Source organism: Oncorhynchus nerka, linkage group LG27, assembly GCF_034236695.1.
Source record: "Oncorhynchus nerka isolate Pitt River linkage group LG27, Oner_Uvic_2.0, whole genome shotgun sequence".
In the NCBI taxonomy this organism is placed as follows: domain Eukaryota; kingdom Metazoa; phylum Chordata; class Actinopteri; order Salmoniformes; family Salmonidae; genus Oncorhynchus; species Oncorhynchus nerka.
The window spans coordinates 72931302-72948556 of record NC_088422.1 but is presented as its reverse complement, the minus strand read 5'-3'; the positions used below and the strand labels follow the sequence as shown (position 1 = coordinate 72948556).

General features: G+C 47.9%; 1 protein-coding gene across 1 annotated transcript in view; it reads left to right on the top strand.

Annotated features, from left to right (window-relative positions):
* The window catches only part of LOC115124129 (genetic suppressor element 1-like), a 464233-nt gene that overhangs the window by 437296 nt on the left and 9682 nt on the right, over positions 1 to 17255 (top strand). The window contains 7 exon segments of the mRNA XM_065011982.1: positions 4452 to 4618; positions 4838 to 5038; positions 6366 to 6545; positions 9093 to 9460; positions 9640 to 9970; positions 14951 to 15044; positions 15046 to 15577. Coding sequence (XP_064868054.1) covers positions 4452 to 4618; positions 4838 to 5038; positions 6366 to 6545; positions 9093 to 9460; positions 9640 to 9970; positions 14951 to 15044; positions 15046 to 15577 — 1873 coding nt within the window.

Genomic DNA, 17255 nt, shown 5'->3' with positions numbered 1-17255 from the left:
GAAGGGGTGAGCATAATGGGACAGGGGGTAGGGGTAAATGGGACTAAATGTGATGTATTTTCTCAGTGACAGCGGAAAGAGACACACTCACACACATACAAAAACCTACCGTTATTCCCAGGGATCCAAGGGGTTAATTTAGCAGGGTACCTTCCTACCTCCTCCCCCTGCCATTGTACGTGTTTCAATGGCAACAGTACCCTAGCTCTTACCTCTCCTATTATCTGGTGTGGGGAGAGGAGGGTGCAGGAGGGAATAACCACTCTCATCCCTGGACATTCTCTACCATCATCCTCTTTCTACCCTCTCTTCCGTTTCTCTCCAAGAGCCCTTGAATGATGCGTTTCTCCCTCTCCCTCTCGCCATACCCTGGACTAAATACTGTTCTTCTCCCTCTCCCTCTCTCCATACCCTGGACTAAATACTGTTCTTCTCCCTCTCCCTCTCTCCATACCCTGGACTAAATACTGTTCTTCTCCCTCTCCCTCTCTCCATACCCTGGACTAAATACTGTTCTTCTCCCTCTCCCTCTCTCCATACCCTGGACTAAATACTGTTCTTCTCCCTCTCCCTCTCTCCATACCCTGGACTAAATACTGTTCTTCTCCCTCTCTCCATACCCTGGACTAAATACTGTTCTTCTCCCTCTCTCCATACCCTGGACTAAATACTGTTCTTCTCCTTCTCCCTCTCTCCATACCCGGGACTAAATACTGTTCTTCTCCCTCTCCCTCTCTCCATACCCTGGACTAAATACTGTTCTTCTCCCTCTCCCTCTCTCCATACCCTGGACTAAATCCTGTTCTTCTCCTTCTCCCTCTCTCCATACCCTGGACTAAATACTGTTTTTCTCCCTCTCTCCATACCGTGGACTAAATACTGTTCTTCTCCCTCTCCCTCTCTCCATACCCGGGACTAACTACTGTTCTTCTCCCTCTCCCTCTCTCCATACCCTGTACTAAATACTGTTATTCTCCCTCTCTCCATACCCTGTACTAAATACTGTTATTCTCCCTCTCTCCATACCCTGGACTAAATACTGTTATTCTCCCTCTCCCTCTCTCCATACCCTGGACTAAATACTGTTATTCTCCCTCTCCCTCTCTCCATACCCTGGACTAAATACTGTTCTTCTCCCTCTCCCTCTCTCCATACCCTGGACTAAATCCTGTTCTTCTCCTTCTCCCTCTCTCCATACCCTGGACTAAATACTGTTTTTCTCCCTCTCTCCATACCGTGGACTAAATACTATTCTTCTCCCTCTCCCTCTCTCCATACCCGGGACTAACTACTGTTCTTCTCCCTCTCCCTCTCTCCATACCCTGTACTAAATACTGTTATTCTCCCCCTCTCCATACCCTGTACTAAATACTGTTATTCTCCCTCTCTCCATACCCTGGACTAAATACTGTTATTCTCCCTCTCTCCATACCCTGGACTAAATACTATTCTTCTCCCTCTCCCTCTCTCCATACCCTGGACTAAATACTGTTTTTCTCCTTCTCCCTCTCTCCATACCCTGGACTAAATACTGTTCTTCTCCCTCTCTCCATACCCTAGACTAAATACTGTTCTTCTCCCTCTCTCCATACCCGGGACTAAATACTGTTCTTCTCCCTCTCTCCATACCCTGGACTAAATACTGTTCTTCTCCTTCTCCCTCTCTCCATACCATGGACTAAATACTGTTCTTCTCCCTCTCCCTCTCTCCATACCCTGGACTAAATACTGTTCTTCTCCCACTCTCCATGCCCTGGACTAACTACTGTTCTTCTCCTTCTCCCTCTCTCCATACCCTGGACTAAATACTGTTCTTCTCCCACTCTCCATGCCCTGGACTAAATACTGTTCTTCTCCCTCAGCCTCTCTCCATACCCTGGACTAAATACTGTTCTTCTCCCTCTCTCCATACCCTAGACTAAATACTGTTCTTCTCCCTCTCTCCATACCCTGGACTAAATACTGTTCTTCTCCTACTCTCCATGCCCTGGACTAACTACTGTTCTTCTCCTTCTCCCTCTCTCCATGCCCTGGACTAACTACTGTTCTTCTCCCTCTCTCCCCACCCTGGACTAAATACTGTTTTTATCCTTCTCCCTCTCTCCATACCCTGGACTAAATACTGTTCTTCTCCCTCTCTCCATACCCTGGACTAAATACTGTTTTTATCCTTCTCCCTCTCTCCATACCCTGGACTAAATACTGTTCTTCTCCCTCTCTCCATACCCTATACTAAATACTGTTCTTCTCCCTCTCCCTCTCTCCATACCCTGGACTAAATACTGTTTTTATCCTTCTCCCTCTCTCCATACCCTGGACTAAATACTGTTCTTCTCCCACTCTCCATGCCCTGGACTAACTACTGTTCTTCTCCTTCTCCCTCTCTCCATGCCCTGGACTAACTACTGTTCTTCTCCCTCTCTCCCCACCCTGGACTAAATACTGTTTTTATCCTTCTCCCTCTCTCCATACCCTGGACTAAATAATGTTCTTCTCCCTCTTTCTATACCTTGGACTAAATACTGTTCTTCTCCCTCTCCCTCTCTCCATACCCTGGACTAAATACTGTTTTTATCCTTCTCCCTCTCTCCATACCCTGGACTAAATACTGTTCTTCTCCCTCTCTCCATACCCTGGACTAAATACTGTTTTTATCCTTCTCCCTCTCTCCATACCCTGGACTAAATACTGTTCTTCTCCCTCTCTCCATACCCTATACTAAATACTGTTCTTCTCCCTCTCCCTCTCTCCATACCCTGGACTAAATACTGTTTTTATCCTTCTCCCTCTCTCCATACCCTGGACTAAATACTGTTCTTCTTCCACTCTCCATGCCCTGGACTAACTACTGTTCTTCTCCTTCTCCCTCTCTCCATGCCCTGGACTAACTACTGTTCTTCTCCCTCTCTCCCCACCCTGGACTAAATACTGTTTTTATCCTTCTCCCTCTCTCCATACCCTGGACTAAATAATGTTCTTCTCCCTCTTTCTATACCTTGGACTAAATACTGTTCTTCTCCCTCTCCCTCTCTCCATACCCTGGACTAAATACTGTTTTTATCCTTCTCCCTCTCTCCATACCCTGGACTAAATACTGTTCTTCTCCCTCTCTCCATACCCTGGACTAAATACTGTTTTTATCCTTCTCCCTCTCTCCATACCCTGGACTAAATACTGTTCTTCTCCCTCTCTCCATACCCTATACTAAATACTGTTCTTCTCCTTCTCCCTCTCTCCATACCCGGGACTAAATACTGTTCTTCTCCCTCTCCCTCTCTCCATACCCTGGACTAAATACTGTTCTTCTCCCTCTCCCTCTCTCCATACCCTGGACTAAATACTGTTCTTCTCCCTCCCCCTCTCTCCATTCCGTGGATATGTGGCTGGGACAAACCAAAGCTTCTCTGCAGGTTGCCTTTGTAAACGGTGTGTGTTTATGTGTCTGTGTTGTGAGATTGGGGAAGTGATCCCAGGCATGCTGCCAGAGAGAGAGAGGGAGAGAGAGAGTGAGGGGAGAGGAAGAGAGAGGGGGAGCAGATGCTGCTGTGGGCTTTGTTTTCACCGCCAGTTGATGTTCTAGCATGGCTCATCTCCACACACACACACACACACACTCCTGCTCTGTTGTCAGGATCACAGTCAGTGTGCTGGGTAGAGGAGGCTCAGACTACTGCTTCAGTGTCTCTACCACACCTACACTCATATGTCCTGAACAAGACTGTTTCCATCTGTGAAGTAAGAGAACAGTAGCAGCAGTAGAGGATGTGATGCAGTGTAAAGGAGCTCATGTCTGCTTGGTGCTGAGGAATGTCTGTGACTGTCGATTTTCTTCCATTTCACGGTGTCCTCTTCAGAGAGCAGATGACTAGCCTTGCTTAGAATGACGAGAGCACTCAATTTCTGTGTGTGTGTGTGTGAGAATAGGGCCTGGGGGTGGGGGATGTTACCAGAGATGGAGAGAGGGGCCTATTCTTCCCCCCTCTCATCCCCAGGATGTGGTCCATGTGTGTGGACAACCGTGTCGGTCACAGGCCCCCGGGAACAATTACTAAGACTGTGCTTCTCCCTCCCCTCTGTCTTTCTCCTTCTCTCCCTCCCCTCTGTCTTTCTCCCGCTCTCCCTCCCCTCTGTCTTTCTCCCTCTCTCCCTCCCCTCTGTCTTTCTCCCTCCCCTCTGTCTTTCTCCCTCTCTCCTCCCCTGTCTTTCTCCCTCTCTCCCTCCCCTCTGTCTTTCTCCCTCTCTCCCTCCCCTCTGTCTTTCTCCCTCTCTCCCTCCCCTCTGTCTTTCTCCCTCTCTCCCTCCCCTCTGTTTTTCTCTCCCTCCCCCCTCTGTCTTTCTACCTCCCCTCTGTCTTTCTCCCTCTCTCCCTCCCCTCTGTCTTTCTCCCTCTCTCCCTCCCCTCTGTCTTTCTCCCTCTCCTCTGTCTTTCTCCCTCTCTCTCTTTCTCTCAGACTGACTCGGGCCCTCGTGGGGTCAGTAGGGAGCGTCTGGGAGCAGAGGCGCCCCACCAGCAGGAGAAAGGTGGCCCCTCAGTCCCTGCTCACCTCATAGGAAACCCCTATGCCTTTGGCCTGAGCCCCGGTGCTGTCATGCAGGACGCACGCTTCCAGCCCCTCAAGTCAGTAACACTGCCTGTACAGTACAGCGCTGACAGTACACTCTGTCCTACCCTGTCTTTTATAAGGTGTATTTATAATGATCAAATACAATTAACTAAGTAAATCCCCTCGCTTCCTATTCCCCTCCCTCCTTCTCTCCCTCCTCTCCCTTCCCCTCATCTTCCGTCATTATTCCTATATACTTCCTTCCCTCTCCTTCCTTCCTCTCCTCTCACCAGTCTGCCCAGGCAGCTGCCCCATGGAGTGCCCCCTGGTGGTGTACCAGAGGAGTACCTGCGGGGGTTCCGCCCCTACGCCACGGCCGAGGACCTCCGCATGCCTTCTGGACTGCCCCTGGGCCTGGACCCCGCCACCGCCGCCGCAGCCGCCGCCTACTACCATCCCTCCTACCTGCCACATCCCTCCTTCGCCCCCTACAGGTGAGTCAGGACAACACTCGTTGATCTACTGCTAGGTAGCGGTGCTAACAGAACCTTTGGATTGCCTTTAGTGTTGGATACTGTTACAGTGGTTTTAAATGACACCAATGCTAAAGCTCCAGTTAGCCCCTAGTCTTTGGTACTCTTTCCGTTTCCAGTGCTTGCTAACACTCAAAGGCTAGGGATAAAAACATGCTAGCTAGTGTTTGATGTTGTTGTCAGTGGCTACTACCTCCAGGGATGTTGAAGACAGCCCCAGTTAGCCCCTAGTCTTTGGTACTCTTTCCGTTTCCAGTGCTTGCTAACACTCAAAGGCTAGGGATAAAAACATGCTAGCTAGTGTTTGATGTTGTTGTCAGTGGCTACTACCTCCAGGGATGTTGAAGACAGCCCCAGTTAGCCTCTAGTCTTTTTTTTCTGTGGACAGACAGTTTGATGACAAGGGTTAGAATTGATGGAGACAGGTAGTGCTTAGTTAGGATTCGATCCTGTCATTTGCGGGCGTGTGTGTGTGTGCGTGCGCGTGTGGGTTTGATGTGCTGTCTGCTGTAGGCTATGGGACAGGGTGCATGACCGTGCTATGTCAGCAGCACAGCAGGATGAGAGGAGGGCAGAAGTCATCACACACAGCCCAGTAATGGAGTTAATGATGAGATGAGCCATGGAGAGGCAGAGACAGACAGACACAGACATCAGACTGACAACACACACACACACACACACTCTCTGTCTCTCATTTTCTCTCATACTTTCTTTCTCTCTCTCTCTCTCTCTTTCTCTCTCTCTCTCTCTCTCTCTCTCTCTTCTCTCTCTCTCTCTCTCTACCTCTACCTCTACCTCCCCCTCTTTCTCTCTCTCTCTCTCTCTCTCTCTCTCTCTCAAACACACACCACACACACACACACACACACATCCAAAGAGTGAAGTGTGGCTGCTGTACAGCAGTGTGCTGTGTGGGGTTGATTGAGGTTATTTGACAGGTTGGCTGACCCTCTAATGCCCCCTCCTATGGAGACACACAGCTCAGGTTAATGATGTAAATACTGGTTAACTGGGACACTCACGCACTGTTCTATTCTCTCTCTCTCTCTCTCTCTCTCTCTTCTCTTCCTTTCAACCCCTCCCCCCTCTCTCTATCTTTCCTTTCAATTCCCTCCTCTCTGTTGCTCTCTCTTTTCTCTACCCCTCTCTCTACCTCTACCTCTCTCTCTACCTCTCTCTCTCTCTCTCTCTCTCTCTACCTCTCTCTCTCTCTCCTCCCCTCTCTCTCTACTCTCTCCTCTCTCTCTCTCTCTCTCTCTCTCCCCCCCCTCTCTCTCTCTCTCAGGATGGATGATCCGTTCTGTCTATCAGCTCTGAGGTCACCGTTCTACCAGCTCCAAGGAGGGGGAGGCCTTCCCCCCCTGCACCCCTCTGCTGTCCACATGCACCTGCAGGGGGTCCGCTACCCTGGGGACCTCACACACGCCTCACTGTCCGCTCTGCAGTCTGAGAGACTGTCTGAAAGGTCCTGTCCTCTTCTACACACTCATACATACACACACATATAGTGTACACACACATACACACACATATAGTGTACACACACACAAAATGGGAAATTCTCTCTTCCCTAATGTCTCTCTTTCCTTCTCTCTACCCGTATGTCTCTCTTTCCTTCTCTCTACCCGTATGTCTCTCATTCCTTCTCTCTTCCCTTATGTCTCTCTCTCCTTCTCTCTTCCCTAATGTCTCTCTCTCCTTCTCTACCCGTATGTCTCTTTCCTTCTCTCTACCCGTATGTCTCTCTTTCCTTCTCTCTTCCCTTATGTCTCTCTCTCCTTCTCTCTTCCCTAATGTCTCTCTCCTTCTCTCTACCCGTATGTCTCTCTTTCCTTCTCTCTACCCGTATGTCTCTCTTTCCTTCTCTCTTCCCTTATGTCTCTCTCTCCTTCTCTCTTCCCTAATGTCTCTCTCCTTCTCTCTTCCCTTATGTCTCTCTTTCCTTCTCTCTTCCCTTATGTCTCTCTTTCCTTCTCTCTTCCCTTATGTCTCTCTCTCCTTCTCTCTTCCCTTATGTCTCTCTTTCCTTTTCTCTTCCCTAATGTCTCTCTTTCCTTCTCTCTTCCCTTATGTCTCTCTCTCCTTCTCTCTTCCCTTATGTCTCTCTTTCCTTTTCTCTTCCCTAATGTCTCTTTCCTTCTCTCTTCCCGTATGTCTCTCTCTCCTTCTCTCTTCCCTTATGTCTCTCTTTCCTTCTCTCTTCCCTTATGTCTCTCTTTCCTTCTCTCTTCCCTTATGTCTCTCTTTCCTTCTCTCTTCCCTTGTGTCTCTCTTTCCTTCTCTCTTCCCTTATGTCTCTCTTTCCTTCTCTCTTCCCTTGTGTCTCTCTTTCCTTCTCTCTTCCCTTATGTCTCTCTTTCCTTCTCTCTTCCCTTGTGTCTCTCTTTCCTTCTCTCTTCCCTTATGTCTCTCTTTCCTTCTCTCTTCCCTTGTGTCTCTCTCTCCTTCTCTCTTCCCTTATGTCTCTCTCTCCTTCTCTCTTCCCTTATGTCTCTCTCTCCTTCTCTCTCCCTTATGTCTCTCTCTCCTTCTCTCTTCCCTTATGTCTCTCTCTCTCCTTCTCTCTTCCCTTATGTCTCTCTCTCCTTCTCTCTTCCCTTATGTCTCTCTCTCCTTCTCTCTTCCCTTATGTCTCTCTCTCCTTCTCTCTTCCCTTATGTCTCTCTCTCTTCTCTCTTCCCTTATGTCTCTCTCTCCTTCTCTCTTCCTTTATGTCTCTCTCTCCTTCTCTCTTCCTTAATGTGTCTCTCTCCTTCTCTCTTCCCTTATGTCTCTCTTTCCTTCTCTCTTCCCTTATGTCTCTCTTTCCTTTTCTCTTCCCTAATGTCTCTCTTTCCTTCTCTCTTCCCTAATGTCTCTCTTTCCTTCTCTCCTCCCTAATGTCTCTCTTTCCTTCTCTCTTCCCTAATGTCTCTCTTTCCTTTTCTCTTCCCTTATGTCTCTCTTTCCTTCTCTCTTCCCTTATGTCTCTCTCTCCTTCTCTCTTCCCTTGTCTCTCTCTCCTTCTCTCTTCCCTTATGTCTCTCTTTCCTTCTCTCCTCCCTTATGTCTCTCTTTCCTTCTCTCTTCCCTTATGTCTCTCTCTCCTTCTCTCTTCCCTTATGTCTCTCTCTCCTTCTCTCTTCCCTTATGTCTCTCTCTCCTTCTCTCTTCCCTTATGTCTCTCTCTCTCCTCTCTCTTCCCTTATGTCTCTCTCTCCTTCTCTCTTCCCTTATGTCTCTCTCGCCTTCTCTCTTCCCTTATGTCTCTCTCTCCTTCTCTCTTCCCTTATGTCTCTCTCTCCTTCTCTCTTCCCTTATGTCTCTCTCTCCTTCTCTCTTCCCTTATGTCTCTCTCTCCTTCTCTCTTCCCTTATGTCTCTCTCTCCTTCTCTCTTCCCTTATGTCTCTCTCTCCTTCTCTCTTCCCTTATGTCTCTCTCTCCTTCTCTCTTCCCTTATGTCTCTCTCTCCTTCTCTCTTCCCTTATGTCTCTCTCTCCTTCTCTCTTCCCTTATGTCTCTCTCTCCTTCTCTCTTCCCTTATGTCTCTCTCTCCTTCTCTTCCCTTATGTCTCTCTCTCCTTCTCTCTTCCCTTATGTCTCTCTCTCCTTCTCTCTTCCCTTATGTCTCTCTCTCCTTCTCTCTTCCCTTATGTCTCTCTCTCCTTCTCTCTTCCCTTATGTCTCTCTCTCCTTCTCTCTTCCCTTATGTCTCTCTCTCCTTCTCTCTTCCCTTATGTCTCTCTCTCCTTCTCTCTTCCCTTATGTCTCTCTCTCCTTCTCTCTTCCCTTATGTCTCTCTCTCCTTCTCTCTTCCCTTATGTCTCTCTCTCCTTCTCTCTTCCCTTATGTCTCTCTCTCCTTCTCTCTTCCCTTATGTCTCTCTCTCCTTCTCTTTCCCTTATGTCTCTCTCTCCTTCTCTCTTCCCTTATGTCTCTCTCTCCTTCTCTCTTCCCTTATGTCTCTCTCTCCTTCTCTCTTCCCTTATGTCTCTCTCTCCTTCTCTCTTCCCTAATGTCTCTCTTCTACAGGCTCCAGATGGAAGATGAGCTCCGACAGCGAGAGAGGGAGCGCGAGCGTGAACGAGAGCGCGAGAAAGAGAGGGAGCGTGAGGCGGAGCGAGAGAAGGAGCGGGAGAGAGAAAGAGAGAGGGAGCGAGAAAGAGAGAAGGAGCTGGAGCGGGAGAGAGAGCGTGAGCGGGAGAGGGAGCGGGAGAGAGAGAAGGAGCGAGAGAGAGAGAGGGAGATGGAGAGGCAGAAGGAGAGGCAGAAGGAGAGAGTGATGAGAGAGAAGGAGCTACAGTCCAAGGCGATGGAGAGTCACTACCTGGCTGAGCTCCATGCCATGAGAGGACAGGAGGACAGAACCAAGCCTGAGAGACTCACCCCCAACCGGTCAGGTACGACACAACACCACCCCACCATCCTTCAAACCTCTCAAGCACAGTCCTGCCTAACTTTATATTGTACCACTGAAAATATTTCCATGACCTGTGTCACCTCAATAAAAACAGTTCACATCACACTTATATAGGTCTTCAATAATCAGGATAAAAACACATTTTCCCCCTCTTCTCAGACAAAACCAAAGAGCCCACCCTCCAAGCTCCTAAGCCAATGCCACCAGGCCTCCACTCCTCCCTGAGCCAATCACATCACAGCGTTCCCGGCCTGGTCTCTGCCCATGGCCTCTACCTGGGGCCCGGCGGCGTGGGGGCGGGTCTCACCGCCGCCATGATGCTCCAGCGGACCAATGAGGAAGAGCGCTGGTTGGCGCGGCAACGGATGCTTCGCCAGGAGAAGGAGGATCGTCAGTACCAGGTGTCAGAGTTCAGACAGCAGGTCTTAGAGCAACACCTGGACTTGGGACGACCTGGGGAGGGAGGAGAGCTACGCTCCGACACACACAGGTTAGACACACACAGACACACACACACACACACACACACACACACACACACACATACATACACATACATACATATACATACAAATCAATCAAATTCAATCAATCAAATGTATTTATGAATCCCTTCTTACAACAGCTGATGTCACAAAGTGCTGTACAGAAACCCAGCCTAAAACCCCAAACAGCAAGCAATGCAGGTGTAGAAGCACTGTGGCTAGGAAAAACTCCCTAGGAAGAAACCTACAGAGGAACCAGGATATGAGGGGTGGCCAGTCCTCTTCTGGCTGTGCCGGGTGGAGATTATAACAGAACATGGCCAAGATGTTCAAATGTTCATGGATGACCCAGGGTCAAATAATAATAATCACAGTGGTTGTAGAGGTTGCAACAGGTCAGCACCTCAGGAGTAAATGTTAGTTGGCTTTTCATAGCCGATCATTCAGAGTTAGAGACAGCAGGTGCGGTAGAGAGAGAGAGTCCAAAACAGAAGGTCTGGGACAAGGTAGCACGTCCTGTGAACAGGTCAGGGTTCCATAGCCGCAGGCAGAACAGTTGAAACTGGAGCAGCAGCACAGCAAGGTGGACTGGGGACTCCGAGAGAAAGAAAGAAAGAAAGAAAGAAAGAAATAAAGAAAGAAAGAAAGAAAGAAAGAGAAAAAAAGAGAGACAGAGAGAGCATACGTAAATTCACACAGGACACCAGATAAGACAGGAGAAGTACTCCAGATATAACAGACTGACCCTAACTCCCTGACACATAAACTACTGCAGCATAAATACTGGAGGCTGAGACAGGGGGGGTCGGGAGACACTGTGGCCCCATCCGATGATACCCCCAGACAGGGCCAAACAGGTAGGATATAACCCCACCCACTTTGCCAAAGCACAGCCCCCACACCACTATGGGGGGGGGCAACCCAGACAGGAAGATCATGTCAGTGACTCAATCCACTCAAGCGACGCACCCCTCCTAGGGACGGCATTGAAAAACACCAGTAAGCCAGTGACTCAGCCCCTGTTAGAGGCAGGGTTAGAGGCAGAGAGGCAGGGTTAGAGGCAGAGAATCCCGGTGGAGAGAGGGAGACCGGCCAGGCGGAGACAGCAAGGGCGGTTCGTTGCTCCAGTGCCTTTCCGTTCACCTTCACACTCCTGGGCCAGACTACACTCAATCATAGGACCTACTGAAGAGATGAGTCTTCAATAAAGACTTATAAAGGTTGAGACCGAGTCTGCATCTCTCACTTGGATAGGCAGACCATTCCATAAAAAATGGAGCTCTATAGGAAAAAGCCCTGCCTCCAGCTGTTTGCTTAGAAATTCTAGGGACAGTAAGGAGGCCTGCGTCTTGTGACCGTAGCGTACGTGTAGGTATGTACAGCAGGACCAAATCAGAGAGATAGGTAGGAGCAAGCCCATGTAATGCTTTGAAATCAGCCCTTGCCTTAACAGGAAGCCAGTGTAGGGAGGCTAGCACTGGAGTAATATGATCAAATATTTTTATTCTAGTCAAGATTCTAGCAGCCATATTTAGCACTAACTGAAGTTTATTTAGTGTTTTATCCGGGTAGCCGGAAAGTAGAGCATTGCAGTAGTCTAACCTAGAAGTAACAAAAGCACAGATTAATTTTTCTGCATCATTTTTAGACCGAAAGTTTCAGATTTTTGCAATGTTACGTAGATAGAAAAAAGCTGTCCTTGAAACAGTCTTGATATGTTCATCAAAAGAGAGATCAGGGTCCAGAGTAACGCCGAGGTCCTTCACAGTTTTGTTTGAGACGACTGTACAACCATCAAGATTAATTGTCAGATTCAACAGATGATCTCTTTGTTTCTTGGGACCTAGAACAAGCATCTCTGTTTTGTCCGAGTTTAAAAGTAGAACATTTGCCGCCATCCACTTCCTTATGTCTGAAACACAGGCTTCCAGGGAGGACAATTTTGGGGCTTCACCATGTTTCATCGAAATGTACAGCTGTGTGTCATCCGCATGGCAGTGAAAGTTAACATTATGTTTCCGAATGACATCACCAAGAGGTAAAATATATAGTGAAAACAATAGTGGTCCTAAAATGGAGCCTTGAAGAACACCGAAATTGTTGATTTGTCAGAGGTTTGTCAGAGGACAAACCATCCACCGAGACAAACTGATATCTTTCCGACAGATAAGATCTAAACCAGGCCGCCAGAACTTGTCCGTGTAGACCAATTTGGGTTTCCAATCTCTCCAAAAGAATGTGGTGATCGATGGTATCAAAAGCAGCGCTAAGGTCTAGGAGTACTAGGCCAGATGCAGAGCTCAGTCTGGGGCCATTAAAAGGTCATTTACCACCTTCACAAGTGCAGTCTCAGTGCTATGATGGGGTCTAAAACCAGACTGAAGCATTTCGTATACATTGTTTGTCTTACATTTACATTTACATAAGGGGGGGGGGGGTGAGAGGGATTACTTTATCCTATCCTAGGTATTCCTTAAAGAGGTGGGGTTTCAGGTGTCTCCGGAAGGTGGTGATTGACTCCGCTGTCCTGGCGTCGTGAGGGAGTTTGTTCCACCATTGGGGGGCCAGAGCAGCGAACAGTTTTGACTGGGCTGAGCGGGAACTGTACTTCTTCAGTGGTAGGGAGGCGAGCAGGCCAGAGGTGGATGAACGCAGTGCCCTTGTTTGGGTGAAACTGAGGAAGGCACTGAGTTGCTGCGCAACAGCTTTTTCAACATTTTCAGGCCGATAGTTTTTTATATTTTCTGGGTCAATGTTTGGCTTTTTCAAGAGAGGCTTTATTACTGCCACTTTTAGTGAGTTTGGTACACATCCGGTGGATAGAGAGCCGTTTATTATGTTCAACATAGGAGGGCCAAGCACAGAAAGCAGCTGTTTCAGTAGTTTAGTTGGAATAGGGTCCAGTATGCAGCTTGAAGGTTTAGAGGCCATGATTATTTTCATCAATGTGTCAAGAGATATAATACTAAAACACTTGAGTGTCTCCCTTGATCCTAGGTCCTGACAGAGTTATGCAGACTCAGGACAACTGAGCTTTGGGGGAATACGCTGATTTAAAGAGGAGTCCGTAATTTGCTTTCAAATACCTTCTACACTCTAATAGAGAGGGATTTGTACTCTCTAGTTCTCCAGATGTAGTTCTTCTACTCACTTCACTGGTGCAGTTGGCAGGAGCTGTGAGATATGGTAGAATCTGAGTTTCTCTCTCTCTCTCTCTCTCTCTCTCTGTGATGTGTGCTGGCTGTGATCGTGTCACTGCCTTCCTGATGGGGACAGTTTCTAGCTGCGTACGGTGCAGTGCCATGCTGCAGTATGGCAGCCTTCACAAGTCTGTTAGGCAAGAGGATGTAGGGGAAGATAAAGGCAGTCACATGAATCATCCTCTCGATTCCTATCTCCTAACACCTGACAGCCCCATCACTCACTCACTCACGCACACACACACACACAGTAGGCTCTAAGGCTTCTGGGGTAGTGATGTCCTTGATTGGTTTCAGTTAGTTGGGGTCCTAATGCCTGATGGTTATTGGCTCATCAGGAGGATATTTACATTATCATTCAGGCAGTGAGGGGAGCAGCTAAAATATAAAAAGGCTAATTCTTGGCTAATCTTCTCCACCTTGTACAGCTTAAGCCCCCTGTTCTCCCTCTGTGTGTGTGACTGTGTGTGTGCGTGCGTGCGTGTGTGTGTGTGTGTGCGTTGCTGGCCCTGCCATGTGTTTTAGTAGGTAGGTCAGGTTTCATGGGTGGGGTTAATACAGGTCTGGTAGACACACTGTTCCTATCTGTAATCCTGCTATATAATCACCTTGATATGGTGTGCTGGGTTCTTTACAACCCAGGGGCTGCAGATTGCAGATACCCACACTCAGAGAGAGTCCATATCGCTGGAGGCATGTAGAGTCAGATTAGGAGGTAGAGTGCCAGGTTTGGTATTGAGAGGTTCTGGACAGTTCTGTCCCTCCGTCTGTGTCCTTCCATCTGCCAATCTCTGTCTCTGTTTTTGTTATCTGTCTGATAGTTGTTTTCTCTCCCTCATCCTGAGTCTGTCTGTCTGTCTGTCAGTTGAATCTGTGTCTGTTTCATCCTGTCATGTTTGTCCGTCTGTCAGTATTCCTCTGTGTGAACCGTGTGTGTTGAAAGGCAGTGGTAGATCAAAGCAACCCAGGCTGGCTGTCGAGGTGTAGAGCAGAGGCCTGTGTACTCTGACCACATCCTCCTCTCCTTTCCTCTCCACTATACTCCGGGCTACTCTGCCTGGACCTGATAAGACCATCACAGAGAGGAAAAGAGAGAGAACAGAGGGAGGGAGGTGCCTACCTATAGGTGTGTGTATCTGGGAGAATGTGTATCTGGAGTTTAGATGTGTCAATTACAGAGGAATGTGTGTGTACCTGGGAGAAGGTGTATGTGCGGAGTTTAGGTGTGTGAATTACAGAGGAATGTGTGTGTATCTGGGAGAAGGTGTATGTGTTGAGTTTAGGTGTGTGAATTACAGAGGAAGGTGTGTGTATCTGGGAGAAGGTGGATGTGTGGAGTTTAGGTGTGTGAATTACAGAGGAATGTGTGTGTATCTGAGAGAAGGTGTATGTGTTGAGTTTAGGTGTGTGAATTACAGAGGAATGTGTGTGTATCTGGGAGAAGGTGTATGTGTGGAGTTTAGGTGTGTGAATTACAGAGGAATGTGTGTGTATAATGGCTCATTGTGACACAACACAGTGCTCATTACAGTCTCTCTTTCTCTCTCTCTCTCTCTCTCCCTTCTCTCCCTCTCTCTCTCTCTCTCTAAATCTATCTCTCTTTCTCTCTCTCCCTCTCTCTCTCTCTAAATCTCTCTCTTTCTCTCTTTCTCTCTCCCTCTCTCGCTCTCTCTCCCTCTCTCTCCCTTCTCTCTCTCTCTAAATCTCTCTCTCTCTTCTCTCTCCCTCTCTCTCCCTTCTCTCTCTCTCTCTCTCTAAATCTCTCTCTCTCTCTCTCTCTCTCAGGTCCATACCAAATCACCACGAGCCGGGTGGCCGCGACATCCACCCCCACCTGGGCGCCCCTCCTCCTCTCATCTCCCCAAACCCCTCCAGTCCCGCGACCACCCCCACCCCCTCCCCCCACCACCCTGTGGAACCCTGCCTCCCTCATCGATACCGCCTCAGACTCACGACGCACCACCCACCACGACCCACCGGGCTTGGGCCACTACGACCTCAGCCGCTTGCCTCCCAAACTGGAGGATGGGCTCCGGAGGGGCAGGGACCGGGACGGGGGCCTGGAGAAGTACCACCCCCATCTCCGAGGCCCCCCGGGGCTGCCTGAGCCCAGCACCTTCCTGGCAGAGCTGGAGAAATCCACCCAGACCTTCTTCAGCCAGCAGAGGGCCTCGCTGTCCCTGCCCAGCCAGTACGGAGAGCTGGGGGGAGGGATGAAGAGCAGCGGGGCCCTGAAGAGCCTCCAGGGGCCCCCAGGAATGGGGAGACAAAGCCAGGCCCAGCGACACAGTCTGGGACAGGGAATGGGGCCTGAGTCTGGCCTAATGTATGATGAGTTTCTCCAGCAGCACCGTAGGCCTGTCAGTAAACTGGACCTGGAGGAGAGGAGGAGGAGAGAGGCCAGGGAAAAAGGTGAGATATACCCTACTGCTGCTAAACCCATTGTTTCACGCTTGTGTTTTTAGAGTTTAGTTGATTTTGTTTCGATGTTTAGTTTTTGTGTTATGTTGAAAATGCATTCCAGGCTAAAAAAGTGTTAAGATTCTGTTTGTGTCGTGGTAGTATGTACTGAAGTTGTAGGTTGTGGTTGTGTAATGGTAGTATGTACTGAAGTTGTAGGTTGTGGTTGTGTAGTGGTAGTATGTACGGAAGTTGTAAGTTCTGTTTGTCATGGTAGTATGTACTGAAGTTGTAGGTTGTGGTTGTGTAGTGGTAGTATGTACTGAAGTTGTAGGTTGTGGTTGTGTAATGGTAGTATGTACTGAAGTTATAGGTTGTGGTTGTGTAGTGGTAGTATGTACTGAAGTTATAGGTTGTGGTTGTGTAATGGTAGTATGTACTGAAGTTGTAGGTTGTGGTTGTGTAATGGTAGTATGTACTGAAGTTGTAGGTTGTGGTTGTGTAGTGGTAGTATGTACTGAAGTTATAGGTTGTGGTTGTGTAATGGTAGTATGTACTGAAGTTGTGGTTGTGTAATGGTAGTATGTACTGAAGTTGTAGGTTGTGGTTGTGTAATGGTAGTATGTACTGAAGTTATAGGTTGTGGTTGTGTAATGTTAGTATGTACTGAAGTTGTAGGTTGTGGTTGTGTAATGGTAGTATGTACTGAAGTTGTAGGTTGTGGTTGTGTAGTGGTAGTATGTACTGAAGTTGTAAGTTGTGGTTGTGTAATGGTAGTATGTACTGAAGTTGTAAGTTGTGGTTGTGTAGTGGTAGTATGTACTGAAGTTGTAGGTTGTGGTTGTGTAGTGGTAGTATGTACTGACGTTGTGGTTGTGTAATGGTAGTATGTACTGAAGTTGTAGGTTCTGTTTGTGTAATGGTAGAATGTACTGAAGTTGTAGGTTGTGGTTGTGTAATGGTAGTATGTACTGAAGTTGTAGGTTGTGGTTGTGTGGTGGTAGTATGTACTGAAGTTGTAGGTTGTGGTTGTGTAATGGTAGTATGTACTGAAGTTGTATGTTGTGTTTGTGTAGTGGTAGTATGTACTGAAGTTGTATGTTGTGTTTGTGTAGTGGTAGTATGTACTGAAGTTGTAGGTTGTGTTTGTGTAGTGGTAGTATGTACTGAAGTTGTAGGTTGTGGTTGTGTAGTGGTAGTATGTACTGAAGTTATAGGTTGTGGTTGTGTAATGGTAGTATGTACTGAAGTTGTAGGTTGTGGTTGTGTAATGGTAGTATGTACTGAAGTTGTAGGTTGTGGTTGTGTAGTGGTAGTATGTACTGAAGTTGTAGGTTGTGGTTGTGTAATGGTAGTATGTACTGAAGTTGTAGGTTGTGGTTGTGTAATGGTAGTATGTACTGAAGTTGTAGGTTGTGGTTGTGTAATGGTAGTATGTACTGAAGTTATAGGTTGTGGTTGTGTAATGGTAGTATGTACTGAAGTTGTAGGTTGTGGTTGTGTAATGGTAGTATGTACTGAAGTTGTAGGTTGTGGTTGTGTAGTGGTAGTATGTACTGAAGTTGTAGGTTGTGGTTGTGTAGTGGTAGTATGTACTGAAGTTGTAGGTTGTGGTTGTGTAGTGGTAGTATGTACTGAAGTTGTAGGTTGTGGTTGTGTAGTGGTAGTATGTACTGAAGTTGTAGGTTGT